The 21,856-nt window shown below is 46.7% G+C and overlaps 1 protein-coding gene across 1 annotated transcript in view; it reads left to right on the top strand.

Annotated features, from left to right (window-relative positions):
- Nucleotides 1-21,856, top strand: part of CPEB1 (cytoplasmic polyadenylation element binding protein 1) — a 94,567-nt gene that overhangs the window by 58,606 nt on the left and 14,105 nt on the right. The window contains exons 4-10 of the mRNA XM_006152849.3: nt 8,193-8,419; nt 11,300-11,552; nt 14,187-14,300; nt 14,615-14,719; nt 15,462-15,598; nt 18,926-19,124; nt 21,726-21,820. Of these exons, the coding sequence (XP_006152911.1) occupies nt 8,193-8,419; nt 11,300-11,552; nt 14,187-14,300; nt 14,615-14,719; nt 15,462-15,598; nt 18,926-19,124; nt 21,726-21,820 (1,130 nt within the window). The remainder of the gene's footprint in view (nt 1-8,192; nt 8,420-11,299; nt 11,553-14,186; nt 14,301-14,614; nt 14,720-15,461; nt 15,599-18,925; nt 19,125-21,725; nt 21,821-21,856) is intronic.

Below are 21,856 nucleotides of genomic sequence, written 5' to 3'. Positions count from 1 at the left end.
AAAATTATTCAAATAATGCTTGTATTCTCTTTATCCAAATTCTCCATTGTTGATAGTCATTTTACTCTATTGCTGTATCATTTGCACATTTTCTCTGTATTTATACAGTATACATAATTTTTTGAAACATTAAGGCTAGAGATGATCTTACACATCCTCCTGCATAATAGCTACCAACTTCAGGCAACTTAAAATTGATGTAATACCCTTAATAAACTGTTGTTCATAGTGCAGTTTTCTCAAATGACCCAGTAATAACATTTTTCTCTTCTCTCTGCCCCATGTGGTAGGCCATAGTTCTTGCTTTTGGTCATTATGAGCTTAGAAAATCCCTTGGTTGTCTTGGATATTTTCTACAATGTTCATCTAGTTCTGGCCATCGCTTTTCCTGAAACTCTTATTGTAATCCTTGTCCCCCCCCTCTTTTATTTTTGGGTTTGAGAGAACAGTTTGTTATAATAAACCAGAAATACAAGATTGCACCAAAACTGAACAATGGACAGAATGTGGTTGAACTTAATTAAACCTTCAGGAAAAAGAGGAGGGTCAAACAGCCAGTGAGCGGAGAAACACGAATTTGATTTGGGATAAATGTGAGGATCGTGGCATGTCAGCCTGGGTATCTTTTGGCCCCTCCCAGTGGCAGTCTGCCATCAGTCTCACCTTCCTCCTCCATCTAATGCATCTGCCAAACCGAATGGCCTCTTCCTCATACTGTGGGTATAAGCCAGCCCAGCAGTACTCCTTTGGCATAACACAAAACCCAGAAGAAAGTTTATGAATCTCATTTGGGGGAAGAAAAGTACACATACCCACCCTACCATGCTGGTTTGTCTATGTGGTGTCAACATAAATGGTATCAACTTTAATCAGATCAGAGCTACTGTCCTGTGGACTTGTAGCAACCTGAGTATTCTCAGTTGACTAGCCCACGTTATCAGTGCAGCAGGATGTATCGAGTTCCAGGCTTTCTAAACACATCTGAAAGGCTCTTAGGTCAATACGGGTGGGCAAGGCACCTCTTCCTCGTCCATGGCCTGTGCCTCCAAAGCCCCTTCTTCCCCAACCTATTGTACCTTGATCTCTACCACTGATTCTGCCATGACACATGCTCCACACCTGAGGCCCCCTCTTCAAGACCTCGAACACCTCTTCTTAAGCTTATTCAGGGAGTTAGGTTCATCACCTCAGAGCAGCATCCCATTCCCAAGGAGGGTTCTGGTGGCACGTCCTCCACGTAGTCCTCCTCTGGGTAAGCCTGTCTGGATTATGAGCAAGCTTTGTCCTCTGGCCAGGGTTCCTGTGGGTCAGCTAACCAAACCTGGAGTTTCTCTTACTCTGGTGCTACTTTAAGCTCTCAGCCTGAGTGTTCATGCTACCTGAGCAGTCTTCTGTTTCTGGCATGGCTAGCTGCTGCTGTTACTGCAGCATCGAAACCCAAATTTTCACTAGCGTCAGTTCTTTGTCTTTCAGCATATCAGTAAAGTGCTCCTTTAGAGACATCTTGGTGGTGCTTTTTTAGCACAACTTTTAATGGTGACTGTGCAGTCACCTTCAAATCCTGAGAATCGAGGGAAACCAGTGCTCCTCCTGGGACTGCCACCCCAGCTGCGGCCAGAGGGCCGGGGACCCACTGAACCTGCGTAAGCTGCACTGTAGGGCTGGCCCGCCACTCTTTTTCATACTCTTACTTGCTTCTGGCTGCTGTGGCTCTCTACCTCTTCTCTTCCCCTCTTCTCTACTCCTACCCAGTCCTTTCTGGAATCACATTCTTTGGGAAATTTCTCATATAGCCACCTTGGTTTCCTCATCTGATACCTTCTTTTTTTTTTTCCCCCTCCTTGCCATTGTGCTGTAAAAGCTGTATTAAATTGTACTCTGTAGTATTTAAGTCAAGGAAATATTTTATGTGAAAGATGTTAGGGTGTACTGAGGAGTTTTGATTAGAAATCTGAAGTAGTAGACCTCAGGTTTCTCTGGATTAATGCTTCTCAAACTTCTAATGTGTACTCAAGTCGCCTGAGGAGATTTGTTAAAATGTTAATGCAAATTCTGATTTGGGTCTGGAGCTGCGCCTAAGATGTATGTTTTTTTTTTTTCCCAAGGTGTATTTTTAATGAGTTCCTACAGTGGCAAAGCACTGTTGTTGTTGCTGTTGTTGTTTAATTGCTGGAGGGGATGCATACTTACCAGAGAGACAGAGGAAGAAGAGAGAGAAAGAGAAAGCACCACACAAAGGAGATGGCCACATTGCAGTCCCTTCTTCTCCATTTTCCTCCCAGGATTTTGGGCACACACACAAGCGTGTGTGCCTGGCATGTGTTTTAAGATGTTGGGTCTAGGACTCGAATCACAGTCATCCATGTGGGATCCTCAACCATCATGCCACGTGTTGGCCCATCCATTTTCTGTTTAGATAGTATTATTACCAAATTAGAGGAATGTTATAGAGATCATTCCTAGATTTGATAGAGGAATCTTAGCCTCAAGATATCTTTGTAGGCATAGTAGAGAATTTGCAGGTTGGGGTTGCCCCATAGCATGGTGATTAAGCCCTGTGTGGAGGGAACCAGATCCCACATGGCTGACTGTGGTTCACATACCAGCTGTGCCCAGGATCCTGACGGGAAGGAGGGCTGGAGGAAAGAAAATTGCTGTATGACCAGGTCCTATTGGGGGCGCTTTCTCCCTTTGCCTGCAGCTCGCTCTCTGACACATCCCCTTGAGCATTAAGAAGAAAAAATCTACAGGTTAATAGAGGTGGGTAGATGGACCTGTGACTGGTAAAACCAGTCTGTCAGCATGATAGTGAGCACACATGGACATGAACGAAAACAGCAAAATATAGTAGTTGCTGCCATGTTTCTTTTTGATTCATTCCAAAAATACTTTTTTAAAAAACTATGGGCAAAGACATAATTACCATAGCCCATACTCAGCATTTCCTATTTCCTATTCTGCTTTATGCTGTGTTTCCCTTAAGAACTCCCAGAGCTGTCTGTTGTGCTACTCGAAAGTCCCCTTTTCCAGGATCATCGGACTCCATCTTGCTTGTCACTGGGGAATGCTCCATCTAGCTTCTACATTAGCCGAAGGCTTTTCCTTCAGGATGCTGCTTTGCCAAGTGGAACCAGCTCATTCTCTCAAGCCTCATTTGCCTCAAGGTTACTCTAGTTCTTCCTTAGCAGTTTCTGAGTCCTTTTCCTTCTCTAAAGATCTCAGCACCTGGGTGTTTTTGTTTGTTTTTTTGCTGTCGGTCTGCTTGGATGCCAGGCCCAGTTATCACTGTGAATCTCTTCTAGACCTACGTGAAGGACCTTATCCAGTATTTCAGACTTCACAGATTCTAACTGGACTATTCATAATTCACACCTTGAACGTTGCCATCCTTGGAACTCTTCATCCTCGCTGGCCTACCTCCTCCCGTTGATCCGGTTTGCCTCTTACTTCCTCTTACAGTGATCAGACCGTTGGAATTGGCTGTTTGTTTATTGACTCCCATCTGTTGACTCTGCTGTCTTTAGCCTATAACGTATGACCCATCCTTCATCTCTGTGGCTGTTACCATCAATTCTCCTATTCCATTTGCTCCCTCACATCCCTTTTGGGGTAAAAAATCACAGCCCTGTATGGGTCACGTGTCCATTCAGGTATGCGAGCCCTGCCATAGGAAATCCTGTGAGCCCAGGTTACTTGGCCTGCCTTTCAGCTGAATGCTGCGTATTATTGGCAGTCTTCCTAGTTTCTTTGGTCAGCCTCTTTTGCCATCCCCTCCCCCACAGATCTTCAGACCACCTCTGCAGTGTCTCAGTTACCTTGTTCACAACACTAAAACTGTTTTCGTAAAATGTGAGGGAGGACGAGGCCCTCTAGAGCATTGCTACCACTCCGAAAAGCCATGCATGTGATCTCTGGTTTTCCTAGCAGGCTTTGCAGCATCAGGGAGGAACCCAGAGTAAATCACATCTCCTGCCTTCTCAGGGCATCAGTTCCAGGGCTTTGATCTGCATTTCTTTCAGGCAGGGTTTTGTCCAGGATTATTTGAGAAGTTTGTCAGGGATTATTTCTCATGGGTGTCAGATTCCAAGCATTGAGAGACACTTAGTTTTAGCACACAATTAAATCCTAGTGCTTTGAAAGGCCAAGGTAAAGAAACATTGCCTTGAAAAACACAAAATAGTAAACTATCTCTTTGATATGGTGTGGCTCCCTCCTACACGGGCATTAATACTTGACATGCTAGAATTTTTTATAAATTATTTTATTGAATTTTCTTTATTTATCTATTCATTCATTCATTTTAATTTGACAAGAGAGGGACAGAGAGAGAGAGAAAGTAAGAAAGGAATCCGCCAGGTTCGGGACTCAAACTATGGTCAGCCATGTGGGAATCCAGTGTCTTTAACCATCCTGCCACCTGCTGGCCCCCATGCTAGAATTTAAGACATATCTTACTAAACTGTCCTCATCTCCAAGTGCTTAAGGGAGCCAAATCCCATGTGGCCAATCGTGGTTCAAATCTTGGCCCCATGGCTCAAATCCTGGCCTCTCGGCAGCTTAAAAAACATGCTAGGTGTGTATATGTGCACACCCCATTAGGAGGTGCTTTCTCTCTCTCCTTTTCTTTCTTCTCTCTCTCCCTCTCGCTGGTGAATTCACATGCCCTCTGGAAATTAAAAACAAAAATACAAAAACTCAGACTTGTCATACCAATTATTGACCAGGATGTGGAGGACTGAAACTCTCAGTGGGCATGTAAAAATGGTAAGTGTGCTTCAGAAAACTGCATGTAGTGCCCTTTCGGCTTTCTGAGTAGCACCATAGTGGTTGGCCTTACGAAAGGCGGCAAAAAGGGAGTCAAAAAGAAAGTGGTTGATCCATTTTCTAAAAAAAAAAATGACGGGTATGACGTGGGAGCACCTGTGACGTCCAACATAGAAAGTACCGGGAACACTGGTCACCAGGACTCAGGGAACCAAAATTGCCTGATGGCTTTAAGGGCCATGTGTGTGAAGTGACCCTTGTGGATCGGCAGAACGATGAAGTTGCATTTAGGAAATTCAAGCTGATTACTGATGTTCAGGACAAAAATGCCTGACTGACTAACTTTCACGGCATGGATCTTACCTGTGACAAAATGTGTTCCGTAGTCAAAAGAAAAAAGGCAGACCATGATTGAAGCTCATTTTGATGTCAAGACTACCAATGGTTATTTGCTTATTGTTTCTTCTGCATTAGATTTACTAAAAAATGCAGCATTCAAATAGGGCATTCAAATGCCCAGTATCAGCAGGTCCGCCAAATCTGGAAGATGATGATAGAAATCATGACCTGGCAGGTGCAGGCAACTTACTTGAATGAAATGGTCAATAAACTGATTCCAGATAGCACTGGGAAAGACATAGAAAAAGCTTGCCAGTCTGTCTGTCTTCTCCATGATGTCTTCATCAGAAAAGTAAAACTGCTGGGACCAGCAGTTAGCATAATGGCTATGTCACTGGACTCTCATGTAGTCTACCGCGGTTCGAGTCCCGGACCCGGTGGCTTAAACTCACGCGGGGCGCGTGTGCGTGCGTGCCCAAGATCCCAAGAGGAGAACGGAGGAGAGGGGATTGCAGTGTGGCCATCCCCTCTGGGGGGTGATTTCTCGCTTTCTATCTCTCTCTCTCTTTCTGTCTGGCGAGCGCACACGCCCTGTAGCAAAAACCTCCCCCCAGAAAAGAAAAAGAAAAGTAAAAGTGCTGATGAAACCCAGGTTTGAATTGGGAAAACTCATGGAACTTCATGGTGAAGGCAGAAGCTCTGGGGAAGCTACTGGGGATGAGACGGGCTTGCTAAAGTTGAACAAGCTGATGGGTATGGGTTCATCTGTTTTAATTTCAGCCTTTTAATAGTGACAGATAAAAAGTCCTACTTTGACAGAAAAAAAAAAAAACAGTATGATAGGTTCTTTAAAATTAAATATATAGGGACCAGCAGTTAGCATAATGGCTGTGTCACTGGACTCCCACGTAGTCAACCGCAGTTCAATTCCCAGACCCAGTGACTTAAACTCATGCAAGGCGCGTGTGTGTGTGTGCCCAAGATCCCAAGAGGAGAATGGAGAAGGGATTGCAGCGTGGCCATCCCCCCTGGGGGGTGATTTCTCGCTTTCTCTCTCTGTCTTTCTGGCGAGCGCACATGCCCTATAGCAAAAACCTCTCCAAAAAAAGATTTAAAAAATTACACATATATATACACACACACACACACATATATATATATATGTATTGTGTAATCTATATATTACATATATATATAAAACAAACAGCTAGGTAAATACATCCACAGTATACCCTGCTTCGAAACATTAAGGTGGACCTGCAGTTGGTGTGGAGATTAAGGTAGCGGGATCTCACATAGCCAGTTTCACAGAGTCCTGGATTCAGAGTCAAGAATCATCCTGGGCATGTGCATGTGTGTGCCCAAAACCTTGTGAGAAAAGTGGAAGAGAAGGGACTGCAGCATGGCCATTCTCCTTAGGTCATTATTCCTCTCTGTCTGTTTGCCTGTCTATCTATATGGCCAGTACACATACCCTATAGTAAAACTAAAAAGAAAAAAAGTTGCGGGTGCACCTACTGTATCTCTGGAAGGGAGGTCATACACCCGCCAGTGAGCAGTCTGGTCTGCTCTCGTGGTTAATAGCTGTTGCAGATCCCGAGTATTAGCCCTGCCACAGGTAGCATGTGTGTCTGGTCCCTGGCTGTGTGCATCGACTTCATCTCTGGTGTGGAGAGGCTTATTCCTATCTCATGGGATGCACTCTAGCCCCAGCCACACATTCATATCAACCCGGAGCTTGGAAGAGGCCACCTTGGGTGACCTGTGTCTCACTCAGCTGCTAGTCAGGGCAGAACACGGCACGGCCTCAGCCACTATGTATAAGAGCACTTGAATATGCTATTTTGGTTTTCACCTCGCAGCCATTCTGAGGTGGGTGTTCTTCCTGTTCTTTAGAAAAGAAAACATCAGATGAAAGCTTCCTAGCCCCCTTGGGCCTCCATAGCTCTGTGGCAGAGTTGTCTTTCTCCTCATTCTCATGGATGGTGTGCAGTTGCCTCAGGTTCCTCATTTCCCCAAGACCGAGTGTGGGGAAAATTGTCACTCTCTTTTTTCTTTTAACTTTGTTTTGTTTTGTTTTAGATTTTTGCCATAGTGCGTGTGTGCTAGCTCAGAGAAACAGGGACAGTGAGGGAAAGTGAGAAATCACCTTCCGTGGGGGACGGCCATGCAGCACGACTTTCTCCTCCTAGGATTTAGGACACATGTGCGCACACACCTGGCGTGATTTTCAAGCCACCGGGTTCAGGACTCAAAATGCTGTTGGCCATGTGGGAATCTAGTATCTTAACCACAATGCCACCTGCTGGTCCTTGTCACTCTTCTTGATGTCTGATATTGTGTATTTATTGTAAGCTAGACCCTGTTTTGCTGAGTGTTTCATCTGAGCTCTCCTAAGAGTGCTGTGAGATGATTTGTAGTCCACCGAGCAGGATGCCAGGGAGAGGAGACTCAGAAATCTAGTGAGTTTTCCAGGGCTCACGCCACACACAGACGATGTCAGGGTGGGATTTCGTCCCGGGTCGAAGTCAGCAAGTGGACTTAGCCACGTCATTCTTCCGTCCTAAATGTTTCAAGTTCAGAGATGCACCGAGTAGAGTCTGTACCCTAAGAGTTTGCATAAGGGGACCTCTCAGATAAGGTGGCATGCACACTCCATTCCAGACTGGGGTCTGGCCTGAAATGATCTTAGCCCTATAGCGTTAGCAAGGTGGGGATTCTGTCGCTGCATTGGCAGGCAGTAGAGGAGAGTGGCTTTGGTGTCCTAATTGTGGTGCAGGTGTATGCAGACATCAGTAGCAGCTGCAACCTGCATCCCCAGTGGCACAGTTTTCCCATGTGCCGACACCAACCCTGGGCCCAGGTGGCAGAAAGCAGGAGCTTTCCTGCTACTGTAACAGCAGGAACGTCCATCTTCAGGCACGCCCCAATGGGCCCTGGTGGCCAGGTCTCAGAACTGGGCGTGTACCTGTTCACCGTGTTCTAACTGCGTATCCGGCATGGTTTTACTGGTCTTGCCTTGGTGTGTCTTGCTGGATGGCCATGTTTGGAAATAAACATCATAATGTTTATTTATTTTATTTTTCTAGTACTGAACATGCTCCACAACCCACTGGGAAATGTCCTAGGAAAACCCCCCTTGAGCTTCCTGCCTCTGGATCCTCTTGGGTCCGATTTGGTGGACAAGTTTCCAGCACCCTCAGTTAGAGGATCTCGCCTGGAGACCCGGCCCATCCTGGACTCCCGTTCTAGTAGTCCCTCCGACTCAGACACCAGTGGCTTCAGCTCTGGATCAGATCATCTCTCAGACTTGATCGTATGTAACTTATTTGTGAAGTGGGGATGTTGAAAGCAGAGTAGCCCGTGTGTGTCCAAAGGGAAGGCGGGGTACAGTGTCTGTTTTAGAGGTTGTTGGGATGCATGTCCACCAGAACGTAGACTGGGGGTTGATAAATGGAAGGAGGAGGGGAGCCATTGTGGGCATCTGTAGAGTTCTTCATTCTCAGCAGGATCAAAGATGCTTTGAATACCCATCGAGCAGTACAGTCTCGGACCTAAGCTGGGATTCTATGTTTACTCCAAGATCTGCTAGAAAACCATTAATTTCAAAAGTAAACATGGGAGCCTAGGAGTGTTCTGTTTCTTGACCTACACAGATGTTTTCTTTTTTATTTGAGAGAGAGATTTTTGCCGTAGGGTGCGTGTGCTCATCAGACAGACAGAGACAGAGAGACAGAAAGCGAAAAATCACCCCCCAGGGGGGATGGCCACGCTGCAATCCCTTCTCCTCCATTCTCCTCTCGGGATCTTGGGCACGCATGCACATGCGCCTGGCATGAGTTTTAAGCCACCAGGTCCGGGACTCGAACTGCGGTTGACTACATGGGAGTCCAGCGACATAGCCATTATGCTAACTGCTGATCCCCACAGATGTTTTCTTTAGCTTTTAAATGATGTCATTTATGTGCCTTTATATGAGATATGTCACAATTTTAAATGATTATTTAAAAGATCATGTTAGGGGACCAGCAGTTGGTGTAATGGCTATGTTGCTGGATTCCCATGTAGCTGACTGCAGTTCGAGTCCCGGACCTGGTAGCTAGAACTCACAGCAGGTGCGTATGCATATGTGCCTGAAACCCTGAGAGGAGAATGGAGAAGGGATTATGGCGTGGCCATCCCTCCTGCGGGGTGATTTCTCGCTTTCTGTCTCTCTGTCACTCTTTCTGGCGAGCACACATGCCCTATAGCAAACTTCTCAAAAATAAATAAATAAATAAATAAAAAATCATGTTAGTAAGCAGTGGGACTAGGGTTTCAGTCCCAGATCTAGTGTCTGTATTTTTTCTCTTGAACCTCGTCAGCTCTCCTGAGACCATGAAGAATCTGTAAAGTGTTGCCTCGAAGCTGATTAATGTATTTCATGTCATTCATCCACAGTCGTGTATGACGTGTGTGGTCTCCATACTAAGTAGAGTTGCACCTGGGTTGGAATGAGGGGGTGATAGGGTAGCTAGTGTGAGTAGAATAGCTTATGGTATATAGTTTGGGGATAGCAGAAGTGAACATACATGGGATGGGCAGCAAGAAGTCATCGTAAAATAGAATCCACTTTCAGATGCCTTCTGAGCCTTGCTTTACTGTTGCAAACTCCCCTGAGCTGACTGTCCAGTGTACAGAAAGAGCAGGTGATTTGTTTTCCTGCCCTCCTTCCTCCACATCCAGAACTGGCAGGACTGGTTGTGGTTACGTTTTCCATTCTCGGCTTGACCCCTTGGGGCTCACCCTGCCTCATGTCAGCCTGTCCTGGAACATGAAAGCGGGTGCTGGTATTCCCACTGCCCTTCGGTTTTACTGATTCAGGCTGTGTGTCCGGAAGGGCAGCGTGAGCAGATCCTTTCCTTCTCTGGGCTGCAGGCCACTCCCTGATAAAACGGAGTCAACTGCAATGCTTCTGGTTCTGTTTGTTTCTGTAGATGAGACTTGGTCATGCAAATTTACCTCACGACTAGTATTTTGAAATTTTACTTAAAAAACTTTCCTAGATACCCTACCCCAAGGGTTACTTGGAGGAGGGGTAAGGACAGGTACCTCAGAGAAAAGGAAATAGGGGCAGTATTTAAACTTAAATAAAATATTCTACAACTCTACTTTGGGTTTTTCTTTTTTTTTTGATAATATGGTATTATTTGAACTTCCTAAATTAGCTTTTGAAGTCTAACATAAGCTTATAGTAAGACCTATAGTCCCTTATGTTTCTGGTAGAACATGGAGCCCTCAGAGCAGAATAGAATTCTGCTTCTAGGAATCCAATTAAAAAAAAATTTAAAAACACACAAAATTGAAGAAACTATGTCTTAAAATTTTTATTCATGATTTTGAAAACTTAGAAAGTATCTAAATGTTTAACAGGGGAACAGGTTAGTGAGATGTAGTTTGTTCCCTAAATAGAATATGATAAGTTCATTAAAAATGGTTGGGGCCAGGGACCAGCAGTTAGCGTAATGGCTATGTCGCTGGACTACCACGTGGTCGACCAGGGTTCACGTCCCGGACCCGGTGGCTTAAAACTCACACGGGGCGCGTGTGCGTGTGTGCCCAAGATCCCGAGAGGAGAATGGAGGGGAAGGGATTGCGGCGTGACCATCCCCCCTGGGGGGTGATTTCTCACTTTCTGTCTCTCTGTTTCTCTCTGTCTGGCTGGCGAGTGCACGCGCCCTATAGCAAAAACCTCTAAAATAAATAAATAAAAAAGATTGGGGCCAGCATGGTGGTTAAGGTGATAGCCTGCATAGCCTACTCCATGGTTCGGGTCCTAGACCTGATGGCTTTCAAAACATGCCAGGCACCTGTGCATGCGTGGCCAAAATTCAAAGAGTGGAATGGTGGAGAAGGGACTTTTCTCTTTGCTTCTCTCTCTGTCTCTCTGTCTCTCTGGTGAATCCATGGACCCTATGGCAAAAATCTTTAAAAAAAAATGGTTATGAAGACTATCTGGCATTATGGGAAAAAGTGTTAAAGCATGCAAGAAGAGTTTGTTTAAATTGCGTTATAACTAAAACTAATCTTTAAAATGTATAGGAAGAAAGTCCAAAAGAAAATCTAATGGTAAACATATGTTAGATAATTTTAATAATTTCTGTAGTGGGGTTATTACTTTATAACAAAGCCTGTGTCTTCCTTTCTCCTCTCCTAGTCAAGCCTCCGCATCTCCCCACCTCTACCCTTTTTGTCTCTAACGGGAGGTGGTCCCAGAGACCCTTTAAAGATGGGGGTCGGGTCCCGGATGGACCAAGAGCAAGCTGCTCTCGCTGCAGTCACTCCCTCCCCAACCAGTGCTTCAAAGAGATGGCCAGGAGCTTCTGTGTGGCCATCGTGGGACCTCCTCGAAGCTCCCAAAGACCCCTTCAGCATAGAGAGAGAGGCCAGGCTGCACCGACAAGCTGCAGGTAAATGTGGCTTGGGCACATGGGGCCAGGAGAAGAGAGAGGGGAAGTGGCCTCAATTCACACGCTGGCAGACTGTTGAGAAGATGACTTGGTTGCATGGTAAAGCTTGCAGACATGGAAGAATGTAGTTAAGTCTGGGGGAACAGACTCAGGGACTTCTTCAAGGCTGAGTGGAGAGAAAGGAGGCAGATAATCTGGGACATTGGGCTGTGCCCCAGCCAGACATTAAATCTGTCACTTGTGCTCTTATGAGGCTCCATGTACTGCTCTTCTAATCTTTCATGGTGGCTCCCCAAGAGGAATCTTGGAAATTGGCCAGAATTGTCCCCGCCCCCCTTTCCAATTTAAAAACATCCCAAATACAACTCATGCTGGAGTTCTCATCCCCAAGGTTTTGGTCGGTATACCCAGGGATGCACTGGGGGCAAGCAGTCCACTTTGTCGACCTATGAGGTAAGTCGAGGGGGTGTCACCCAGTGTCCTGTTGTCTTAGGAACCCTTCAGTTTCTATCGTTTAAATGATCCTAAGTACATGCATACAGGCATATAGTGTGTTACTCATCTTATACCGGTTCCTGGAAGTAAGTGAGCTGGGTAAGCTACTGTCTGTGTAGTCATGCTTCAGGGAGATGCTGACCAACCACTGTACTGGGGCCCTGGAGTTACTGACTGAGAAAGTGCTCCTTTCTCTGCTTCTCTTGTTTCCTTGGGTTTCAGTAAGTCTGCCATTGGACTCTCAGAGCTGGTCCTGATCTCCTTCTCTCCTAACAGTGCTGCTGCCCCATTCACCTAATGGCTTTGGCAACCCATCTTTGCACTTTCTCTGGTGCCATTGTTTTCCTATGAAATGACCTTTCCATTCTTTTGGATGAAGCCTTTAAATTGACTTCTGTTTTTGTTACAAAATATTGCTGACAGTGCCCAGTTTTTTGCTGTAGCAGCATATTGGGCCTGTGTCTTTTTGGGAATGACCTTCCATATCCTTGTCATGAGTGAGAATGATGGTTCCTTTCATTGGCTGCCTTAGTGTTGAAGGCTGAGGGGAAAGGGGCAAGGACTAGCCAGTCTTCACTAAGGTGGTCTCTGATCTGGAAAGGCAGACTGAGCCAGGACAGGATTGAAGACTGGTGGAAGACTGCACCCATCACCAAAAACAGGGCTTTAGAAATAGGGGAAGCTTGGGACCAGCAGTTGGCGTAATGGCTATGTCACTGGACTCCCATGTATTTGACTGCAGTTCAAGTCCTGGACCCAGTGGCTTAAAACTCACACTGGGCGCGTGTGTGTGCGTGCCCAAGCTCCCAAGAGGAGAATGGAGGAGAAGGGATTGCGGCGTGGCCATCTCCCCTGTGGGGGTGATTTCTCAATTTCTGTCTCTGTCTCTCTCTGTCTTTCTGGCAAGCATACATGCCCTATAGCAAAAACCTCTCAAAAAAAAAAAAAAAAAAAAAAAAAAAAAAAAAAAAAAAAAAAAAAAAGAAAGAAATAGGGGAAGCTAAATAGAAGGTAATTCCTAACCTACATAGGAAGAAAGGTTTCCTAACATGGTATTTGACTCAGAATCGGAGGAACTCGACAGTGGGTTTGGACAGATTTGCATTTGGCATGACTAAGAGGATGAGTGGTTGGGGGGCAAGTCCCATTACCACACTGTGCCGACTTGCAGGAAGGCTGGGTATCTTTTCAGGTGTTCTGAGGATGGCTTTGGCGATGATGGGGCATGGTTCTGACTTGGGACAGTTGTGACATTCTTGCCTTGTGAGGTTGCTAGTTGTGGTTTTTATTGGCAGCATGCTAATTTCTGTGATTGAGTTCAGAGCCCAGACAGGGAAATGGAGTAGACTACTCCACATTCAGACATAGGGGAGAAGGCTCATTTGGACTAGTAAGGCTGTAGGACATTGTGTACAGAAGTGTTGTGTGTCCTCTAGGTAATTATCCGTTTAATGAGTGCTGTAAGCAATAACTAGATAGAACTGCTTGTGGTTAGCTTGTCTGGTTTGAGTCCCAGATCTGGTGGCTTGCTTTCTCACTTTCTTTCTCTGTGTCCCCTCTCTGGTCAAATTAAAATAAGTTAAGGGAACCAGCAGTTAGCGTAATGGCTATGTCGCTGGACTCCCACGTAGTCAACCGCGGTTCGTGCCCCGGACCTGGTGGCTTAAAACTCACGCCGGGCGCGTGTGCGTGCGTGCCCAAGATCCCGAGAGGAGAATGGAGGAGAAGGGATTGCGGCGTGACCATCCCCCCTGGGGGGTGATTTCTCGCTTTCTGTCTCTATGTCTCTCTCTGTCTGTCTGGCGAGCACACGCGCCCTATAGCGAAAACCTCTCAAAAATAATAAAATTGAAAAAAAGAAAGAAAATAGCTTGAAGCATGATTATTGCAGTGAGCATATACTGTGTCTGGTGCTGATTTCCATGTTAATGGGGACAGAATTATGAATAAAGACGGTCATACTTGGCTGAGTGGATTGGTACGATGTCAGGTTTCTTCCTTGCAGGATAGACATGGGCAGTCTCCCAGGTAGCCAGACTAGGATTGTGATGAGTCTAGCTCCTTCTCGACAAGTTCACCCTAGGGAAGGGTGAGGACCTACGGATTCTCTGACACTGTTTCTCCCTGTCTCTACCAAAGCTGTGAATGAAGCCACTTGTACCTGGAGTGGCCAGCTTCCTCCCCGGAACTATAAGAATCCCATCTACTCTTGCAAGGTCTTCCTAGGAGGTGTTCCTTGGGATATTACGGAAGGTAAGCTGTGTCTTGCTTCGAGTTGAAGGTGGGGCATGTCTTTCAGGAGCATGAAAGGTGGACTCAGGGCCAGGGGCTGAACCCTTGCCTGAGCACATGAAATTACGGGGGAAGCTGAGGGAGGGAGGGAGGGGTGCGTGCATACATTTACACAGTGTTTCTCTGCCTGGTGCTCACGTGTTGCCCAACCAGAGGTCATTCCCCAGTTCTTTGTCTTGGGGCTGAGCCGGGGGAGAATGGCCAATCCTGCGCTGGTGCCTTTCCTGGGAAGACGGGTGCTGCAGCTTTTGCCCTTCCTCTCTGACTTTTTACAGCTGGATTGGTTAACACCTTCCGTGTTTTTGGCTCTTTGAGTGTGGAGTGGCCTGGTAAGGATGGCAAGCACCCCCGGTGTCCTCCCAAAGGTAATATGCCAAAAGGTAATGCACACATGGTAGGAGCTTTTTTCCCTCTAGTTCGTACTGCACCCCGGGTGCTGGGGTCACGGCGCATGCTGGTGACCTAGTAGACGCTCCAGTGCACAGGCCTTCCGTCCCGAGCACCCCTCCCCAGTCTCGCACATCCCTGTTTCCCTTAACTAACATCCCGTCTGTCCAGACTTACCTGGTAGTGGGAGCTGCCTCTGAAACTCCTTCCTTGTGCACATTCCTCCAGACCCCAACCCCAGCCTCTCGAAACGAGGCAGTGGAAAGATTTCCATTGCCTGCTTGTTCTGCCCAGCTAGGTTGCTGCCTGACCTACTTCTGAGATCCCTTTGGAGTAGGCAGGAATGAGGACCAAGCATCTGATTTCTCACTGGTCTGAAATGAGATCCCTTCCCTGTAGGAAGGAGCAGATGCTATTTTCATTCTGCCCCATCTTCACAGAACTGAACCTGTGGTTTAAGTAGGCTTTTAAAGCAGTATCTGCATGCCCTAGCAGCCTAGCCACACACTTGCCATCTCTCTTGTCCCTGGGAAAGCCCAGCTCTGCGGACTTCCCTTCCTCCAGTGGAGAATGCCTTGGCATCTGGCATAACCAGTGCTACCATCCAGTAAGATTTTCCAGGAGTAGGGCAAAAACATGTCTTATGCACAAGGCCTCCTCTCTTGAGAGAAACTCTTGGTGCAAAGCAAAGGCCAAGGAACATTAACGTGATTTTTTTTCTCTTATCGGGAATAGGGTATGTTTATCTGGTCTTTGAACTAGAGAAGTCTGTCCGGGCCTTGCTTCAGGCTTGCTCTCATGACCCACTGAGCCCAGATGGCCTGAGCGAATATTATTTCAAGATGTCTAGCCGAAGGATGCGCTGCAAGGAGGTGAGTGGGCCTGGTGTCCTCTCTGGACTATAATAAGGTTATAATGAGGCACTGGGTCTCCTTGGGCTGGGTGGATACACAGGCTGCTGGCAAGGTGTATTCACAAGAAATAGGACAGTATCTTCTCAGTGAAAAAACAGCAACAACCAAATCAACTTTACCTTGGGGCCTAACAAAAGCACGTGTGTGTGTGTGTGTGTGTGTGTGTGTGTGTGTGTGTGTGTGTGTGTGTGTGTGTGTGTGTGTGTGTGTGTGTGTGTGTGTGTGTGTGTGTGTGTGTGTGTGTGTGTGTGTGAGTTCTATTGCCCATGGACATAGAACTCTCTCTGCCCTTACTGTAACTCTTCTTGTTCTTGCCAGTGCTTTTGTCCCAAACTGTGATGACATTGAGAGCATTAACTTTTTCTACATGAACTTTACTGATAAAATCTACAACTATTTCTCCCTTGTCCTACCCTCAGGCTGTGCCCTTTGACCTCCCAGTGTGTGGTGGGTAACTTCCCCTTTAGCTTACACCCTCCAGTGGGCCACATCTGCACTGCCATTCAGGGTTTTGCTAGTTAATGTGGTTTTCTCCATGTAAATCTCTCTCGGTACACCTGTTCTGGTATCAGCCTTGGGTTTCCTTGTGTCTTGATGGTTCTCTCGCCAGGGGACCTCATTATAGATTTATGGGCTTCACTCCAGTTTACTGAATCAGTCTGGGTGGAATTTAGGAATCTCCTTTTTAGCTAAGCTCCCCAAGTTCTAGTGGATAGTGTCTGAGAACCACCTGTGAAAGCACGGTTTTAACTCAAAAAATCAGTGTGGTATTTTTTTTTTAAATCTGATTCCAGAGCATATAATTTTTGTAACATTGGACTAGACATTTAATGTCTCTTTTATTGAGAGAGATTTTTGCCATAGGTTATGTGTGCTTACCAAAGAGATAGAGGGAGACAGAAAGTGAGAAGTCGTGCCTGCCCCCACCCCAGGGGTGCTAGGCCACACCGCTGGCCCTTCTTCATTCTCCTCTAGGGATTTTGAGCATGCGTGCACACATCTCCAGAGTGAGTTTTAAGTCACTGGATTTGGGACTGGAACCACAGTTGACAATATGGATGGGAGTTCAGCAACATAACCATTAATGCCATCTGCTGGTCCTGATATGTATATGTAATTTTTTTTTTTGAGAGTTTTTTTTGCTATAGGGCACGTGCGCTCACGAGAAAGAGAGACAGAAAGCGAGAAATTATCTCCCAGGGGGGATGGCCATGCCATAATCCCTTCTCCTCCATTCTCCTGGGATCTTGAGCACACATGCACACACGCCCAGTATGAGTTTAAGACACTGGGTCCGGGGCTGAACTGAGGTTGACTACATAGGAGTCCAGCGACATAGCCATTACGCCAACTGCTGGTCCCGGTCCTGATATTTAATATATCTGAAAATTCATTTTTTAAAAAGAATTGTTTTATTTAACTTTATTTATTTATTTTAATTTGACCGGAGAGGGAGATAGAGAAAGCTACCAGGTCCAGGACTCGAACTGTGGTCGGCCACGTGGGAGTCCAGCGCCCCCAACTACTATGCCACCTGCTGGCCCCTGAAAATTCATTTTCTCATCTATAAAATGAGAAACTAAATATTTCAGTAGAATGATTAGTGGTTGCCAAGAGGGAGGATGAATAGGCAAAGAGGGCAGTGGAGCTCTCCTGTATGAGTTGTAACGCTGCGTACGTGTGATTACGGCATGGCCCAGGGAGGCGCTGCATGATGGAGGCGGGGCCGTATCAGAACTTTCTGCTCAGTGTTACTGTGAACCTGAAATTGCTTTAAAAAGTAAAGTCTTTTTTTAGCCTGTAGGATAGGGGTAAATGCCCATTTTACTGGGGTGGTCACATCAGGTTTAAGATCACTAGTCCACGTAGGGCGGATGGTTCTTCTGCAGATGTTTGCTGGTGTTAGTTCACGTGCTGTCTTAGTGGCAGGGCAAGTCCATCTGGCTGCCCACAGTGACCTGCAGCTTCCCTACTTCTACCCTGCTACATGAAGCTCGTGCAGTTACTCCTCTGCACTGTATCCCAGGCCTTAGTTAACATGCTCCTTCCTTGTCCCCTTTTGTCATAGTGACAGTCGACCACATCTGTACCAGACCCCTCCCCTTCCTCAGTGCTCCTGTTGACACCTTCTGATCTTCATCCCCTCCTCACCACCTTGCAGGGGTTTAGTGTCTTCCTCTGATGCAGTTGCCAGAGCTGTCCTGGTTGGTCTTTCTTTCTGGTGTCTTTGTCCTCTGGGCCCCCTCCCCAGCACCCCCACCCCCACCCCCACCGGTATATTCCATATTTGACTCCTTGCTGTCTTCTTTTCCATCTCAGATAAACTACTCACCTCTGTAGCTCTGTTCCTTCCTTCAGACCCAGGTTCATCCCTCTAGCCTTTGCCCTGTCTAAGCCCCGCCTTCCTGTGGGGTCCTTTCTTTGGGATGTCCTGTAATCCCTGACTCTTCTATGTGCAAAATGGGCTTTTTCATATTTCACTGAAATTAGTTTTGCCTGGTGACCTCAGCCAGAGTCCTCTGGTCTCATAGGCCTGGAACCCATCAGTGCTGGTTCTCCCTTGTTGGCCCACCATGCCCAGGCAGCCTGGGTCCTGCAGACCCTTCTGTTAAGACTCTCCTTGGTCCTGGCCTGTACTCTGCCTGTTGCCACCAGTCTTGTATGGGCTTAATCCCTGTCCTCTGAGCTGCCATTTTTGTCTCTTCGTTTCTACCTCAGATCTCTCTGCTTCAAGGCATTTTTAAAAGACTTTCACAAGATTAGTCTTCCAGAAATTCTGGTCCTCTGTCATCTCACTTCAAGTGGAGTTCTCTGTCTGCTCTACCAGTTTTGGTTCAAGGCTCAGGGGTTCAGAGCATGCCCATCCCTCTGTTCTTCAGGTCCCCAGCCTTTACTTTCTCTCTAAGTCCTCCCTCTTTCAAGGACTCCTGTTCACAGTCTGGTTTCACCAGTGTTGGTGGCCTTTGTTGGAACCACACAATTGGAAGTTCCTGGGTGGGACGTTGATCCTGTTTTGTTTGCTGCCCAGCTCAGCATGTGCTGTTTGTGCTGTTCTTCACTTTCACCTTCTGGACACAGGGACTCAGTACACTTCAGCTCCAGTTGGGTTGGGGTAAGGGTGGCCTACTGGGTGCCTGTGTGCCTGAGACTGGGTGATGATAACGTCTCATGCCTGGGTGGGCCTCACCAGCCCAGCCTTAGCTATGGAGCGTGTGCCTTGCCATACGAGAGCCCCGATCTCTGTGGCTCTCTGCCAGTGCTGATACACCTTTGGGTGGTTTTCAGGTACAGGTGATCCCCTGGGTCTTGGCCGATAGCAACTTTGTCCGAAGCCCGTCGCAGAGGCTTGACCCCAGCCGGACGGTGTTTGTTGGTGCTCTGCACGGGATGCTCAATGCTGAGGCACTGGCAGCCATCTTAAATGACCTATTTGGTGGTGTGGTGTATGCTGGGATTGACACAGATAAGCACAAGTATCCCATTGGTAAGTGTCCCATTTCTGTGTGGGAAAGCTTGGTGGCCCCTGGGAGTAGACGAAGATGTGCTGCTTCCCCACAGGAGTGGAGAGGCATGACCCAGGTCTACAGAGCAGCCTGTCCCTGCAGCAGGGCCTCTTTTCCTAGATGAGTCGCTGGTCTTGGTCCCTCTTCACCCCAAAACAGGACTGAGACTATAGAAGATGATAGGAGATAAGAGTTAGGCAGGAACTCCGTGGAAGCTCAGAGTTCATAGACAACAGGTGATGTTTGATTAAAGTATTTTTCCTGAACTTCATTAAACATTCTTCAAGCCGTGGTGGTGTCTAGGGTGAGAGACCACATCAGGCTGCAGGAGGACTTCCTGGGTGACTCAGACAGCAGAATGGAGTCATGGCCCATCTTGTCCTAGCTTTGAGGAGTCTATAAGCCTAAATGCTGCATTTTTTTTTAGAATTATTTTATTTAACTTTGTTTGTTTGTTTATTTCAATTTGACCAGAGAGTGTTAGAGTGAGAGAGAGGGGAGGTGAGAAAGCAAGCCACCAGGTCTGGGACACTAACCGAAGTTGGCCATGTGGGAGTCCAGCACCCTTAATTACCAATCCACCTACTGCCTGCAGCTGCTGTGCTTTGATCAGCCCCTCTGAGAAAGGTGGTCAGTTCCCTATTCATGGCAGAATAATCTCAGTGGTGGGGTTTGTAGGTGGAGCAGAGCTGGATGTGCTAATCCAAGCGCTGGCTAACCTGTCGCCCCAAATTGTGGGTCTCCCCACCCCACCGAATGTGGTCAGGAAGCAACACCATGTGCTCATCAGTGCTGAGCCACAGATTGAGGCAGGGGCTCAGAGACTGCAAGGGAGGAGGCAGCAGTGACAGGATACAGGGTTTGAGAGTCCCTCCAGGCAGGAGGGCTCTGACCACTGGCGCTGTCCTTCTGAGAGGTGTCTTTTCTGCACCTCGGTTTACATTCTGAAACCTTTAACCTTACCTGTGCATCTGCCTCTTTACCTGTGCACTGCAGGAGCCTCTTCCCTCCCCATTTTGGTCAACAAGTCCTTGTTCCTAAAGGGTTTATGCTAGCATGGATTTTGTTTTTGTTTTTCAGTGGTGGTGGTTTTTTAATTTTTTTCAAATTATTTTATTTATTACTATTTTTTGGAGAGATTTTTTTCACTGTAGGGCGCATGCGCTCACCAAATAGACAGAAAGCAAGAAATCACCCTCCAGAGGGGATGATCACACTATAGTCCCTTCTCCATTCTCCTCTTGGGATTTTGGGCACACATGCTCACACACCCAGCATGAGTTTTAAGCCACCGGGTCTGGGATTTGAACCACAGTCAATTATGTGGGAGTCCATCAACATAACCATTATGCCATCTGCTGGTCCGTATTTATTATTGTTATGTATTTGTTTATTTTTTAGAGAGAGATTTTTGCTATAGGGCGCGTGTGCTCTCCAGAGAGACAGAAAGTGAGAAATAATCCCCCTGGGAGGATGACCATGTCACAGTCCCTTCTCCACTTGGGATTTTGGGCCTGCATACACACACATCAGGTGTGAGTTTTAAGCCACCAGGTTCAGGACTTGAACCACAGTTGACTACATGAGAGTCTAGCGATGTACCATTGTGCCATGTGCTGGTCCCATTATTACTTTTTTTAAAAAAAAAAGATTTGCTGTAGGATGCACACACTCACCAAAGAGCAAGAGAAGGGAAAATGAGAAAGCAAGCCACCAGGTCCCAGACTTAAACTACAGGCGACCATGTGGAGTCGGTGCCTTAACCACCATGCCGCCTGCTGGCCTCGTAGTGGTGTTTTTCATTGCCAGAGGGTCCATGTGCTCACCAGAGAGTGAGCGTGCACAGGAGCAAGGCCACAATCTTTCTTCCTCTGTGTTTCCTCCCCCCTCAGGATTTTAGCGTGCATGTACCCACACTGAGTGTGATTTTCAAGCTGCTGGGGTTGAGATTCGATCCACAGTTGGCCGTGTGGCATCTGTCTCCCAATGCACAGTGCTTAACCACTGCACTACAAGGCTGGCCTAAGAGTGGTTTACAGCTGCAGTAGTACAGTAGCCACCGGTATAGTTAAATGTGGCCATTGAATGCTTAAGATGCAGGTAGTGCCACTTGTTAATAAAATGTATTATTTTAGACATTTTGGGTTAAATAAAGCATATTATTAAAATTCCCCTTTTCATTTCAACATGACTAATTGGAAATTTTAAATTTTGTAAGTAGCTTTCCAGTGTTTCTGTTGGACGACACTAGTATGGAAACAAGCATTTAAGCCAACTGGTGGCCTGGTGGATAAGGTGGCTGGATCCCACATAGCAGATTGTACAGTTAAGAGTCCCAGTCCTGGCAGCTTCAAAAATATGCTGGGTGCATGTGAGCCCACAATCCCAGGAGAATGGGGGAGAAGTGGAATGTGGCCATTCCCCTGGGGGAGGTGACTTCTCACTTTCTGTGTCTCTGGCGAGTACATACACCCTATAGCAAGCTAAAAAAAAAAAAAAGAAACAAGGGTTTTCTGAGTATCTCGAAGGGTGTCACTTGGATGATTTTGGCTAGAAGGTAAGCTTGTGTCTGTCATTCCTAGGATCTGGTCGTGTGACATTCAATAACCAACGTAGTTACCTGAAAGCAGTCAGTGCTGCTTTTGTGGAGATCAAGACCACCAAGTTCACCAAGAAGGTCAGTGGGCTGCTGTAGTGTGGGGTTATCAGAGAT

The sequence above is a fragment of the Tupaia chinensis genome, unplaced genomic scaffold, assembly GCF_000334495.1.
Source record: "Tupaia chinensis unplaced genomic scaffold, TupChi_1.0 Scaffold000359_1, whole genome shotgun sequence".
Classification (NCBI taxonomy): domain Eukaryota; kingdom Metazoa; phylum Chordata; class Mammalia; order Scandentia; family Tupaiidae; genus Tupaia; species Tupaia belangeri.
This window is presented reverse-complemented; position numbering and strand designations above follow the sequence as displayed.